The sequence below is a fragment of the Mytilus californianus genome, unplaced genomic scaffold (assembly GCF_021869535.1).
Source record: "Mytilus californianus isolate M0D057914Y unplaced genomic scaffold, xbMytCali1.0.p SCAF_1, whole genome shotgun sequence".
Taxonomy (NCBI): Eukaryota; Metazoa; Mollusca; class Bivalvia; order Mytilida; family Mytilidae; genus Mytilus; species Mytilus californianus.
The window spans coordinates 107,963,009-107,977,813 of NW_026262581.1; the positions used below are offsets into that span (position 1 = coordinate 107,963,009).

The 14,805-nt window shown below is 32.7% G+C and overlaps 1 protein-coding gene across 2 annotated transcripts; it reads right to left on the minus strand.

The window, feature by feature from the left end:
* Positions 1-505: 505 nt before the first annotated feature.
* Positions 506-14,327, minus strand: LOC127729587 (alpha-L-fucosidase-like). Of its 2 annotated transcripts, none has more exons than XM_052237415.1 (8): positions 14,285-14,327; positions 12,883-12,989; positions 9,076-9,203; positions 4,418-4,551; positions 3,032-3,129; positions 2,460-2,592; positions 1,606-1,776; positions 506-1,180 (listed from the first exon to the last, which is right to left on the minus strand). In XM_052237415.1, exons 2-8 carry the CDS (start codon positions 12,911-12,913, stop codon positions 922-924), a joined length of 954 nt encoding a protein of 317 aa, XP_052093375.1. In that variant the 5' UTR covers positions 12,914-12,989; positions 14,285-14,327; the 3' UTR covers positions 506-921. The 2 variants fall into 2 exon arrangements, with proteins under 2 accessions (XP_052093375.1, XP_052093366.1); XM_052237406.1 differs by having other exon boundaries at positions 13,806-14,324.
* Between the last annotated feature and the right edge of the window lie 478 nt (positions 14,328-14,805).

Genomic DNA, 14,805 nt, shown 5'->3' on the forward strand with positions numbered 1-14,805 from the left:
TCAATTTCCAATATTGATCACACATTCTGCTTGCAGTCAATAAAGATCTGTTTCAGGAGCTATTTATCTAGTTACCTGTACACATCAACATCATACTAAATTATCTGAAATGCTACTTAACAGTACTGAATTGACTGCAAGCGAACTGTCTGAACAGTGCTGATTTACCACAGTGGATAAGTCTGAAATTTGATTGAAATGCTGAATATGACTGAATCATTTATTGTTCAGACTTTGCAGATCCTGTTAAGATTAAAATGAGTTTCATACCAAAACTCATCTACTAGTGAATGTATTTTAAATCTTATATATTATCATATTTTATACTTTTCAAAGCTTCAGATTCTTTTCCAACAATTGATCTGGATGTTTAATGAATAGAGGAAAATCCTTTGAAATCATAGTTGATATCTGATATGTGAGGTTCATAGAGATAATTTGATATATAGAAGTCACAATATGATAAGATATCTTCAGTTTCCATATCTTAAAACAAAAAACAACGCTCCTTTCTATTTTCATTTATGGAATGCAAACAATATAAATAAAAACATATCAGCTTTATATATAAAAATCAATATAAAAGTGCATTTTCAATCAGTTCTAAGAAAATAATTGATAAATATAAATAAATCTAAATTGGTAGGGTGTGTTTATTTTGTGTCATATGAAAGGTGAGTTTCATAAATGAATATTATTTTAAAAACAGTCATTTAAACAAAACTAGTTTTTGTAACTGTTGTTTTCAATTAAAATAATTTATTAAATATTGGTGATCCTAATCTTTGCTTAGGTGTGCATGTAAACAGTTGATGCAAAGCTTTCTAATGAATTGGAAAAGGTAAACATAAATAAGTAAAGGGTCTTTCATTTCAACCCTGAGTATTTGAGTTAAACAAACTTAATTACAGCTTGACTCTATTATGAATTGAGAAGATTTGAAATTTTAAATGTCCATGCCCATTTACAAGGCATCTGGTTGTGTGATATTAATGGAATTTGTATTAGCATGCCACTAGAAGCTCCTTTAGTCCATTGGAAAGAAATGTCTGAACCGAGCATTTGAACAGTCGTGTCCTTAGAAGGTGTTGGAGCTCCTAGAAATATGGTATCTTTTTCTGGCCAACGTAATAATATTGCATAAACTGTCTTTACTGTATCAGTAATATGTGCTGTGTACCTGTAAAAAAGTAATCTGTTGTTTATCAAGCTGTTAAAAAGGAGTATTTAAATCAGTTTCTTATATGAATAAAAAATAAATGCCATTGGGAGTATACATCAAAGAGAGAGGGACCCAATCAATAAAACAAAAGACACCTAGAACATTATTTTTAAAGGTGTCTCCTTTTTCTTTACCATGTTTTCATGTTTTCATACCATTTTCAACCTATAATCAGATTGTTCACTTAATTTTTTTTAATGTTTTTTATAATAATGTTTTCAATGTTTTGTTATGTAGTCAACTGTCATGTTGAACAGTAAATAAACTAAATCCTTCCATTGATTGTGATAAGGTTTACTGATATATCCATTTATCATGCTATAAGAAAAGAGATGCATAGTTTTGCAGTTTTGATATGTTCAAAATAGTAAATTTGAACTCACCATACTTTTGGTGTTACAGTGTCATTTTGAAATTTCCAAGGTACAGAAGAATATATTGCTTCACCATTCACTTTAAGCCATTCTCCCATTTGACTGAGTCTCTCTTGGAAGATCGGCTTTATAACACCATCATGAGAGGGTCCAACATTCACCAGAATGTTTCCTCCACAGCTAAAACAAACAATACAGTCCTATGTTCACACAGTGTAATGGAAATGTGAGTACTAAATGTTCACAAATCAAAAACAGCAAAACGAAATATTTACTTGATCTCATCAACAGGTTTGTAAAAAAGCCAATAATATGATTCCACATTTTTTTCCCTATTCATTAAATACCTTATTTCATGCATTAAAAAACTCTTTTCTTCTGTTTTTCCATATGTAAAAACATTTTTCTCAGGAAATACAAATTTGAACACCCTGAAATTTTGAATCAAGATTCATGTGAGCATGCTATAATTAGTGATGCATTTTCGCATCCATTGCCCGACAACTGCATGTTCACCGAATAATCATCGTGGGGGTATCAGTTGCTCACAGTTCAACTTGATAATGAAAACAGTAGAATAGCATAACAATATCATAACAACTATCTAAAGTATCACTAGAAACGCAGAAGTGTACAAGAGCCATGCATGAGGTGTTGCAGAATATGCTTATTCTCCTGTATTTTCTTCTATCACTAATTGATTGTATTAATATATAGTCATTTCTTTTTGCTAGTATGCCCTGATTTTTTATTTTTCGCTTCTGTGCTCATTCTATCAAACAATCTCTCTAGATTAAACGATTACTAACTTTTACACAGGGACCTTTTTGATTGGATAGATTTTATATCATAGCATTTATTACCTGATGGTTTCTACTATGGTATCAATCAGTTGTTCAATAGCGAGATAGTCACTTAGGTTTGCATTTCGTCTGTATCCCCATGACTGTGAATCTATTGTCATTGCATTTTCCCATTTTCTTGTTTGTAATTTACCTAAAATTCATTTCATTCTGAATGTTATCATTTATCATCTATAGGTAAGAAAATTAACAATACTGCAACATTGTAAGACTTTTCAAATTATCATTCATATTGTTTGCTTTAAATTTGTGCAAATAAACTCATCATAGTTACCAGGATTAAATTGTGTATGCCTGACACATATATTGTCTACCAAAGACTCATTAGTAACGCCCGAATAAAAAAAGTTTAAATGTCTAAATAAATAACGAACTTGGGGAGCATTGAGAACCAAAAATACCAAAAAGGTTTTGCCAAATACAGCTAAGGTAATCTATTCCTGGGGTAGAAAATCCTTAGTATTTCGAAAAATTCAACGTTTTGTAAAAGAGACTGTAAATATAAGTATTTGCTCCTGATAGTAAAAAACATTTTTAAAGCAATCAAATATATATCTGTTGACTGTAATTACCTGGATTGTATCTGTCCATACAGGTGAAGTATCCCCCATGTTTACACATAACACCACTGCCCCATCTGTCATTAGTGACAACAGTGTCTTTCACAGGACTTAAATATAGCAGGAAGAAAACGTTTAGAAATTATTAAAATACTGCATATGAATAAGGCACAATAACGTATAGAAAAGTGATAAATATAAAATTGTACTGTCATTTTGCTGAAAATATTCCATCTGAAAACATATCAAAATATATTTGCATAGGTTATTTTAATGGGAATGGAAGTACGAAGAAAATGTCTAAATTAATTATTCAAATATTGATATTGCATTGAAAATCAGTTACGTTTTTGTACTTAGTATGAATTTTCTGCAAATTTCCTTTCCAGCAACATATGATTGGATTTATATTGACTGACATCATTCAATAAATTCATTATAGATACAATGTTAGAACTAACCTACAGTTAGGGGACGACCATTTGAATTTAGAAGGTTTTTGGGGAGGGGCAGGCATGAGGATTTTTTAGACGGTAAATCGTTTTCACATGTTTTTAGGGAAGCTTATTTTTTCAATTTTGTACACAATAATTTCCTGCATTCTTTTTGGAAGAATATTCATTTACCAGGGCAGTATCATCTTGCCCCTCCCCAAAAAGTAAATCAAATAGTCGTCCCTTTATAGAGCTAGGATAAGAAATTGCTTTAGAGTCAAAGTTGAAATTTTATGAGAAATTCTCTGAGTGCTGATAACCTGTAGGTGTAACGCTAAAAGATATGAAGTCAATGAAATTCATTTTTTCATAATGATGTTTCAATGTAGAATCAAAAGGCTACCCATTGGATTAAATTCCAACGTCTTATTGTGGATGTACAATTAGTATATGAACTGAGAAAAATTTGCTGTTTAACATACTAAATTCCTCTAATAATATTAACATCGAATTCAGACAACAGTAGTTTACCTATGTTCCAAATAAAGGCAACAGTAGTATACCGCTGTTCGAAATTCATAAATCGATTGAGAAAAAAAACCAAATCCGGGTTACAAACTAAAACTGAGGGAAACACATCAAATATAAGAGGAGAACTCCAACACATCAGAAACACAACATTAAAATGTAACACGCACAGAAACGAACTATAACATAACAATGGCCATTTTCCTAACTTGGTACAGGACATTTTAAGAAAAAAATGGTGGGTTGAACCTGGTTTTGTGGCTAGCCAAACCTCCCGCTTTTATGGCAACTAAGAAGATAAACTATTTGAAATTTCCTGCAATTATAATGAGCAACAGTTGACAGGCACTATGCTCTCAATCTTGATGTTATACGTGCTTTCAGTTGTATATACTGATTATACTCTCTGTTGGAATTCCCAATGTTATACACTCACCTGTAGTTGTAGAGCCAAGCAATAAATTCTGTGGAATTCCAGTAAGTATCTAAAGCTTCCCAGTCACCGTCAGACCATACAACATCTGGTTTGTAAGTATTTACAAGCTCATATAGTTCTGGCAGGGTTTTACTCTGTATGAGCCAATAACAAAACTGTAATCTTATGCACACTATGCATCTTTTAAATAAATAAACATGAAATTCCATGCAAATGCACAATTCACAAAGATCAGATAAGACCCTCTGATTCTGTAATTCTTTTGTTGATGCCTAGTCGATGGCTAATCTCATCAAAATATAAATGTAAAATACCAACTTCGGTGAACACGAAACACAATTTTTAGTACATCCGATCAAAGACTCTAATGGCTGGGTTGCACAAAATATTAATTAAACAAGTAAATATTCATAAGGGGTTCCGCGGAACCTGGTGTCTCGCCTGCGATTACTGCTGTCAGTATATAATGTAATGTTGACTAAACTAGAGGCTCTAAAGAGCCTGTGTCGCTCACCTTGGTCTATGTGCATATTAAACAAAGGACACAGATGAATTCATGACAAAATTGTGTTTTGGTGATGGTGATGTGTTTAAAGATTTTACTTTACTGAACATTCTTGCTGCTTACAATTATCTCTATCTATAATGAACTTGGACCAGTAGTTACAGTGGAAAATATTTTGTAAAAATTTACAAAAGTTTACAAAATTTATGAAAATTGTAAAAAATTGATTATAAAGGGCAATAACTCCTTAAGGGGTCAATTGACAATTTTGGTCATGTTGACATATTTGTAGATCTTACTTTGCTGAACATTATTGCTGTTTACAGTTTATCTCTATCTATAATAATATTTAAGATAATAACCAAAAACGGCAAAATTTCCATAAAATTACCAATTCAGGGGCAGCAACCCAACAACGTGTTGCCTGATTGGTCTGAAAATTTCAGGGCAGATAGATCTTGACCTAATGAACAATTTTATCCTGTCAAATTTGCTCTAAATGCTTTGGTTTCAGAGATATGAGCCAAAAACTGCATTTTGACCTATGTACTATTTTTAGCCATGTCGGCCATCTTAGTTTGCGGGCGGGGTCATCGGACACATATTTTAAACTAAGTACCCTAATGATGATTGTGGACAAGTTTGGTTAAATTTGTCTTAGTAGTTTCAGAGGAGAAAATTTTTGTAAAAGATTACAAAAATTTACGAAAAATGGTTAAAAATTGACTATAAAGGGCAATAACTCCTTAAGGGGTCAACTGACAATTTGGTCAAGTTGACATATTTGTAGATCTTACTTTGCTGAACATTATTGCTGTTTACAGTTTATCTCTATCTATAATAATATTTAAGATAATAACCAAAAACGGCAAAATTTCCATAAAATTACCAATTCAGGGGCAGCAACCCAACAACGGAATGTCAGATTTATCTGAAAATTTCAGGGCAATTAGATCTTGACCTGATAAACAATTTTACCAAACGTCAAATTTGCTCTAAATGCTTTGGTTTCAGAGATATAAGCCAAAATCTACATTTTACCCCTATGTTCTATTTTTAGCCATGGCGGCCATCTTGGTTGAATGGCCAAGTCACCGGACACATTTTTAAAACTAAATACCCCAATGATGATTGTGGCCAAGTTTGGTCAAATTTTGCCCAGTAGTTTCAGAGGAGAAGATTTTTGTAAAAGTTTACGGACGACGGACGCAGGACGCAGGACGACGGACGCCAAGTGATGAGAAAAGCTCACTTGGCCCTTTGGGCCAGGTGAGATAAAAAGTGAATCCATTTATCAGTAAAATACAGAATTCAATAAATTACTTCGCCGAGCGCAGCTGGATACGACCGCAGATGTCCAACCCTGAACAGTTGGGGCAAAAACGGACGCAATATTCGCGCAAAAAAAAATAAAATTTTAACCCCTTAACCCCCCTTTTTTTTGTTGCTTTGAGCAATACACTATGCTGTTGCGTATTAACCCCCCCCCCCCCCCCCCCAACACACACACTTTTTTTTTGCAAAAAAAATATTATTTGAAGAAATATCAAAACGTTGTATTTGGATTACCTCCCTTACACTGCTTTTAAATTGTCTTAATTGTTCATTAACCATTTCTTTATACATAATTTAAAAGCAGTGTAAGGAAGGTAATTCATATGATGTATTTGAATTACCTCCCTTACACTGCTTTAAATTATGTTTTGTACTAAAGTATTTGTCCATTAACCAGGACACCCTTGTTTTCCCCTTTTTTGTCCTAATTCCTAAACGGTATGAGCCATAACCCCCCTAAGCAAATCCTAACCATCCCTTTGTGGTATGGAAACTTGTGGTATAATTTCAGAGAGATCCATACACCGTTCCAGAAGTTATTGTCTGGAAACTAGAAAAATGCTTATTTTTGGCCCCTTTTTGGCCCCTAATTCCTTAACTGTTGGTACCATAACCCCCAAAATCAATCCCAACCTTCCTTTTGTGGTATTGAACATTATGGTAAAATTTCATAGAGATCCTTTCACTTAAACTAAAGTTATTGTGCGAAAACCAATGTGTCTTCGGACGACGACGACGACGACGCCAACGTCATACCAATATATGACCGCAATATACTGCGGTCGTATAAAAAAAAATCAAACTTTTACTTTAGATGCTATTTCTTGGTCTTCTAGATCAGCTTCTGTTTAAGTTTCATAATAATCCATGAAGTTTTACAAATTTATCATGTAAAAAAAATAAATCCCAAACTTTTTGTAAATGTTTACTGTAAAAAACAAAGTCCATCTATCAGAAAAATACTAAAAATGAAATAATATATTTTCAAAAGTTTGCTTTTAATCATAAAAATGATTCTGCCAAAAGTTCATAAAATTCTATGAAGGTTTGACAAGGTAATTGATTGGTGTGTACCATACTCTATCCTCAGACTATCTCCTTTTTAACTGGAAAAAAAGTTCATTTATCAGTAAAATACGGAAAAATGAAAAATAAATATTTTAAAAATTTTGATCTGGATGCTGTATTTAGATCATTAACAAACTTCTGTACAAACCTCAGACTGAGTCTGAATGTTAACTGTAAAAAAAAAGTAAGTCCATTTATCAGTAAAATAACGAAAAAATGAAAATAAATATTTTCAGAATTTAGCTCTCGATACTGTTTTTTGTCATAAACAACCTTCTGTCCAAAATTCATAAAATTCCATGAAGGTTTGACAAAGTTATCGATGTATAAAAAAATGTAACCACAGACACCGCAGCAGCCGACGCCGACGACGGAATCAAGGATCGCAATGTCTCGCTTTCGCGACATAAATTTCGTAGGCTCGACAAAAATTGTCTTTTATGAACATTTAAATATAAGTTTGGAAAATGGGCAAAAAATTCCCCAATATCAGGTGCAAAACTATAATAAAGTACTATCTTTCTGTAAAGTTTCAAGAATCCAGGACTAAAATCGTAGCAAAAGTTGATTACACAAAATAGGTACCGTCCTTTGTAAATTTAAAAAACAAAATTACTATTTTGCAATGTCTGGAAAATAGGTAAAAAATCCTCGAACAATTCCGTAATAGCAGGTCCCCAACCTTAATATTGGAGCAATCTATTTTAGAAGATTTAATTATTATTAAATGATAACTGCAGGAGGACTGGATGAGTTCATTACCCAAACTCTTGCAAAATGGGGAGAAATCCACAATTCCATAATAGCAGGTACACAACTTCAATATGCGTGCAATCTTTCTGTGAACTATCAAGGATCTATGTCGAACACCTGTAGGAGGAAGTGATTATACAAATTCAATTCAATTTTCCCCACCAGTCCAGGCATCCGCCCGTCAAACAAAACCATACTTTAAGCCAATTTTGCACTTCGTGCAACCTGGCCAAAGGGGTCTTAACGGAATAGTGATATTCGCCTGCGGTCAATTTTGCCTGATTGCGTTGTGCATTTTAGTATTCAAAAATATTAAAGAACTGAACAAACTATAAGTCTCTTTGTTTCCTTGTATTAGAGAAATATATGATATCTGATTAACGTTCTATAAATAATAATTTCAAGCAACTTAAAAAAACCGCTTGTATTTACAGTCTCAAAATATTTTAAATAAAACATTATTTTAGCAGTATGACTTGCTGGTTTATTGAGTGCTTCGGTTCTATGTAAATTTTTGATAAATGAAAAATACTGACACAATTTTAAAGCGTTGTCTAGAATCATTTTAAAGTTGTTCTATCTAGCTCTTCTTCACTTGAAATATCTGTTCAATCTTGCATTGACAATGAGTTAGTTCTGAAGAGTAAAATGTAATGATCTTAAACTTAAACCGAATTACAAACTGTCAGCATAATTTGTCAACGGGGTGGAAAACAGTCAGCTAAAAAAGAGGCAAAAGTTTCCAAGGTGACTTTCAAGATGCATACATCGAAGAGAAACTGGCAATGCCAGGGCAAAAACGCAGCAAGTGACAAGATTGCTTCAAACTTTTCATAAGTTGCACTTTGTTGCATCTTATTTACGGAAACCTTAGGTTTTAGCGTTATTGATGAAGGTAAATCCTGAAAAGCACTTCGGGCACATCAAGTATTTATTTCATTTGCAAACTATCTATAAATCATAATTATAGTTTTTTTTAAATATCAATACATTATACCTGCACAAATTGTTGGGTTCGGAATTTGTTTTCCTTGTCTTTTAAATACAGAGGATGAAACCACTCAAATAAAGAATGGTACAATCCAACATGTAGGTTTCTTTTACGAAGTGCTGTACTCAGTTCACCTGAAAGATATATATCTCTCACAACACAAATGTTTCTCAGTGGTGACAAATTAAATGGACAGATCGTTGTTTTATATGTGTGGGATACACCTTATCGCTATTTATTCTGATCCGGATAGCTTCTAAAATTACACAACTTTTTCATCCAGTTGAAGCTATCTGGGGCCCTGTTAAAACAATGTATTATGCATAAAACTTTCAAAGAGAATTGTTTCAAAAACCATCGTGAACACTTTTTTTTACTTTAATTTGTGTTTAAAAAAGTGAACCACAATCTATCAAAGTTTCAAAATGTTTGCTTTCTAAACTTTTCCTCCCTTAGCTCCCCTTACTGTAAAAAATCAGCCCCCTTCAAATATTTGCCGTAAGTCTGCAGCGAACTTGCTGCAGACTTGCATCGAACACATAGTCTGTATTTGCGGCATGTAAGCTGAAAATGTGCTACAGGTCTGCTGCAAACAATTTACCATGCAAATGAGTGTTTGCTGCAGACCTACAGCAAACATTTATATGCAAATGAGTGATTGCTGCAGACCTGCTGCAAACATTCTTATGCAAATTAACCTTTCTCCTGTGTGTTTGCTGCACACCTGCGGCAAACATTTATATGCAGATTAGTCTTTCTCCTGCGTGTTTGCTGCAAACTTGCAGAAACTACATACATTATACAATTAACCAATGTCATGTTGTGTACACATCACATTTATTTATCTATATTACACAGCAAATTCTGAAAAAGTTAGGTTACATACAATAATTCAAATACTTAATCATTTGCAAAATTATCATAGCATAATTAGTAAATACCTTTTAAGAAATAATTTAAAGTTATTTTGTTATTTAAATGCTCAAAAGAATTGCATATATAAAATACAAAAGAATGGTTTATTTGAAATGCATTTTGTGCATACAGCTAGTTCAATTAATTTTATCACAAAATTCAACTCGACTTATTGAAACATAATATTTAATCTTAGTAAAAAATAAAGTAAAAATCTCCAAACATATTAGAGAGTACTGTATATTTGTTACATGTTTGCAAATGTTTTTCAAACCTTCATACAGGTATATTTGTGGAGGGAACGAATTTCATAAGTTTACAGTTCTATGAAGAATTTGTACTTACAAATAATGTCTGAATACTAAACATTTAATACCCCACCTACAACGCCTCCCTGAACACTAATATATAACATGACTCAAACACCATCAACATAATTATAAGCATCAAATTTCAAATTTTTATCTTCCAGGAAGTTACAAATAGACATGATCTGTCATTTTATGTAATTCTTGCAATGCTCTTGCAAACATATAGAATTGTCAAAGATTTCTGCAATCTAGATGTGAACATCCCTTATATTCTAGTTTTTTCCTGCAAACATAATTGTTTCTGCAAACTTGCCGCAAGCTTGCAGCAAAAAGCTGCAATGTTTGCATGAGGTTTGCTAGCTGCAAACATCTGCAAACTCTTTGTTACAGATCTGCAGCAAACATTTCAGTTCTGTAAGGGTCGTTACTGATGACCTTTGTTTTTGCAACACTTGACCCAAGCAGGAAATTGTCTAAGTGACTGTTTTTTTCCGGATTGGACTAAATAGTGATAAGGTGTATGGACTGAGAGGGATAATAGAAGTTAGTGATCAAACTTATATGTTATGCAAAGCAGTGGGACGACTTCCATTATATGTATTTCATTTACAGGGTCCATATAGAAAAGTTTGTTTAACATTGTCGAATTTAAATGTTTTAAAAATATTATATTTGTAGGACTCTGAACCGCGATGGTACTCCAAACCGCGATGATCACTCTAAGGTGCGATGGTTGGACGCTAAGGTGCGTTTTTGGTCACGCTGAAGTGCGATGGTGGCATTGTGACGATATCTTGTTGATAGCTACGCTGAAGCGCGATGATGGTAACGCTGAAGTGCGATGGACTACATAAAACATATTTTCAAGGGAGGAGAGTGGAAATTTAACCTTCTGTAGCGGATTTTCTTCAAAATCTACAAAAGGTTCTTTTTACGTACGATGGAGCGTAGCATTCTCTAAATACATACGGGTCCCCTGACAGCCTCGGACTCTCCGTATTATAATATTATGGTAAACAAGGTAATGAGAGGAACCAAGTAAAGATAACATGTTTCTGCAGAATTTTCTTCACACTCATTTAGTATGCAACTGTAACTAAGGACATACATAGACTGCAAATTTATCTACCAACTATTAAAAAAATCTACTTCTCATAATAATTGCACATCTGCAGATTTAACTAGCCATCACGCGTCTTATAGACCATCGCACGGACCATCGCACTTTGGCGCAGACCATCACACTTCAGCGTGATCATCGCACTTCAGGGTTCCCATCGCACCTCCGAGTCCTACATATTTTTCACTTAAAAAATATTTTTCAATATTTTGGAAAGTATCAACAGGATCAAACCCTTGCTGTTGAAAATAATTTGTATAAAATATATACTTTTTTTCTTTGCATTGAAGGATATAAAACAATCAAAGTTCTTATGAGCACTAAAGGGTAAAGATTGAATTCATTTTGTAGTGGGAACTAATATTAAACATTCATTGTATTAAGCAATGGAAGGCAATAATTTGGATTGAAGATATCTTCTTTTGGCCATAAGTGTACTTGGTTCAACTATAATTATAGACAAAGGAAGATAACTTCAATTCTATACATTACTTTTCATTGCTATATTCAGAACAGATAGATTCATGCACCATACATGTACGCTTCTTATGTAATTTTCAATGAAATAGTTTCCTTAACAAGTATTGTTATCCTCATAATTTTGTAACTTGAATATCTGAGTATATATTTCATTGATAAATTGCTTAACATATACATGGATAGGATGTATAGAATGCACACCTCAATTCACAATGTGTTTGTGCTACAAAAAGTAGTGATGAGATCTCGACAATTTAACTATCAAGTCAGTCCTATTAGGGTTTTTTGATTGCATGATATGCAATCTTTACCCCAAAGACAATACTGTTCTACTCATTCTAATTTAAAATATCTTTATAAGCTTATATATATGATATAGTAAATCTTAGTGTAAACTTTAGGAAAATGACACAATTTGTAAAATAAATATATATATGTGGAAGCTGGACTTACCTGTTATAAAAAAAAGTTGATTAGAAACAGTTATACATTTCCACTGAGATTTTATTGAGAAAGCACTGGATTACTTATGCATAGACCATATTGAACATTTGTATTAATAAAATCGACAGTACAAAATTTTACTACAGCAGCTACATATTTTGACAATTAATGTCTCTTCAGTGATACTCGAGGCCAAAATATTTGAAATAAAAAAACTAACACTAACATTGAAGAATTGATCAAACCAAAAGGAACCTAAACTTTAGCCAAATCTTGACAAGGAATCAGAGCTTTGCATAAAGGATATATATTCCTTAATTTCAAAAATTTTATAACAGAAAACATTTTCTTGCCAGAAACAAAGTACTGTCATGACTGGCTACTGGGCTGGTGATACCCTTGGGGACTAACAGTCCATCAGCAGAGGCAGCAGTGGTAGTAATAATATTTACGCACAAAGATTTTCAAGTTTTAATAATGTAATTTCAATATAAGTTGCAAATATATCCATATACTACTTTTTCTCTCTAAATTAAAACTTACCAACAAGGTCTCTCTTTGGTCCAACAGCCATGGAATTCCAATTAAAAGAATAATTGGATGGCCAGTTAGTATATCCTTCATGATGCTTAGATGTGAAAACAACATATCTGTGTGTAAATAATAACATAATAGTACTAATACAATAAAATTCTACTGTTTACACAAAATGTACATTGTACATCAGAATAACAGTAAAATAAGCATACATGTAGCACTAAACTTGTATTTTTGGCATATATGGGTGATTTAACTTACATATTTACAGATGAGACTTAAGTTTATTTACAAATAAAGAAAGATTGTTCTAATATGATGATGAACAGATTCCATATTTTTACAAGAGCTGAGGATTTTGAAAGTTTATAAATGTACAAGTAGATGAAATTTTAGTGTGTTAATTTTTTATAAAAAGAATATATATATTTTCAGCTTGAATGTTGCATTTCTATACATTTATAAGCAAATAATACAATAAAATTTCAGGATTCAAATATTTGAAATGATACCTAGTAACCAGATTAATGTGACAATGCTGAAAAAATAATAATAAGCAAGTCATTTTGTACAATCATCATTTTCATTGTTGAAACTGGCATCAATTTTGTACCATGACAAAAGCAACCACGCAGTATATGCAACTTTATTGTCCCACAAAAACATAGAAGATGATAGAAATAGTATGCAAGTAGTGACGGTAATCATCCTATATGGTACAAACTCATGGCATACACAGAGGTTGTCTACATTGTATGGTATGAAATATCGTACAAATGCAATGATAATGGCTACCAAATGGTCTGTTAATTGCACATAAGGCAATGGTAAAATATGGTTATGCCTATGGGAAATGTATGAAAATGCTAAAAATAAAATAACACTGAACACATGTACGCTCCCTTATGTAACCATGCACTATAACTAACCTTGCGCCGGATGTGTTGAATATATCTGCCCATTGATCTGCATTGAAAAATTCTGCTGTAAATTTTGGAGCAAAATCTGCATATGTAAAACGTGGTCTATAGTTTTTCTTCATAAATTCCACAGTATTATTGTATTTTGCTCCTTGCCAATCCCACCAAAACCATTCTGATCGAAAACTTGGGACTGAAAACACTCCCCAATGGACAAATATTCCTATTTTTGCTTCATCATACCACTTTGGTAAGGGTCTTTTGTCTAAATCGTCCCAGTTTGGTTTATAGATTTCATATTTATCACCTTTTGGTTTTTGTTGATTGGTGACCTTTGGGTTATTTGGTTTTATTTTAAAGGCAACATTCGAACTGACAGCTTCCTGTTCCACTACATAATTATTTTTGATACTATTATAAATGCCCTGCTCATGGAAGGAAGCGACATATGAAGTCAAACATGTAAAAAGAATAAGTCTAACACTTACACCCATTTTGGTATATCATTTGTTTACATAAATTGGTTACTTCCCCTCTCGTGAAAGATATAAAATGTGTGCTGCTTAGTCCCGTAAACATAATTATTGATCAGACAGATAAAAGCATAAAAGATTTATTTAAAGTCGGGTATACATATAACAATACAACATAAGCTCTGTAGAGCTTTTAACCGGCATACATATGATAAACACAAGACATAAAAGACATAAAACAGAAAGCACATCATGCAAAGCATAAATACTGGTATCAAAGCACAGCAAATTATAGCTAATAATAAGCAAGTCAAAGCATATAAAAGCAAACATAAAATGCAGACAAACTGACATTCATACAGTAGTTATCAAGCACTAAAAGAATTTTAAGCATTTAGAACAAAATAAAAAAGCATGCCGACGGTGAAACAAAAATATAAAAGCCAGAGTATTTAAGATAAATAAATGTTCTACAGCCCACTGCGATTTGCAGGAGGAACACTGACACGAACTGTCTTCTAATAACCAACCAAACT

Coding starts and splice junctions, on each gene's coding strand:
- LOC127729587 (XM_052237406.1), bottom strand. CDS start 14,290: ATGGGTGTAAGTGTTAGACTTATTCTTTTTACATGTTTGACTTCATAT. Junction 3,130..4,417: donor GCTTGGCTCTACAACTACAG/GTGAGTGTATAA, acceptor GCTATATTTAAG/TCCTGTGAAAGACACTGTTG. Junction 2,593..3,031: donor TATGGACAGATACAATCCAG/GTAATTACAGTC, acceptor AATGAATTTTAG/GTAAATTACAAACAAGAAAA.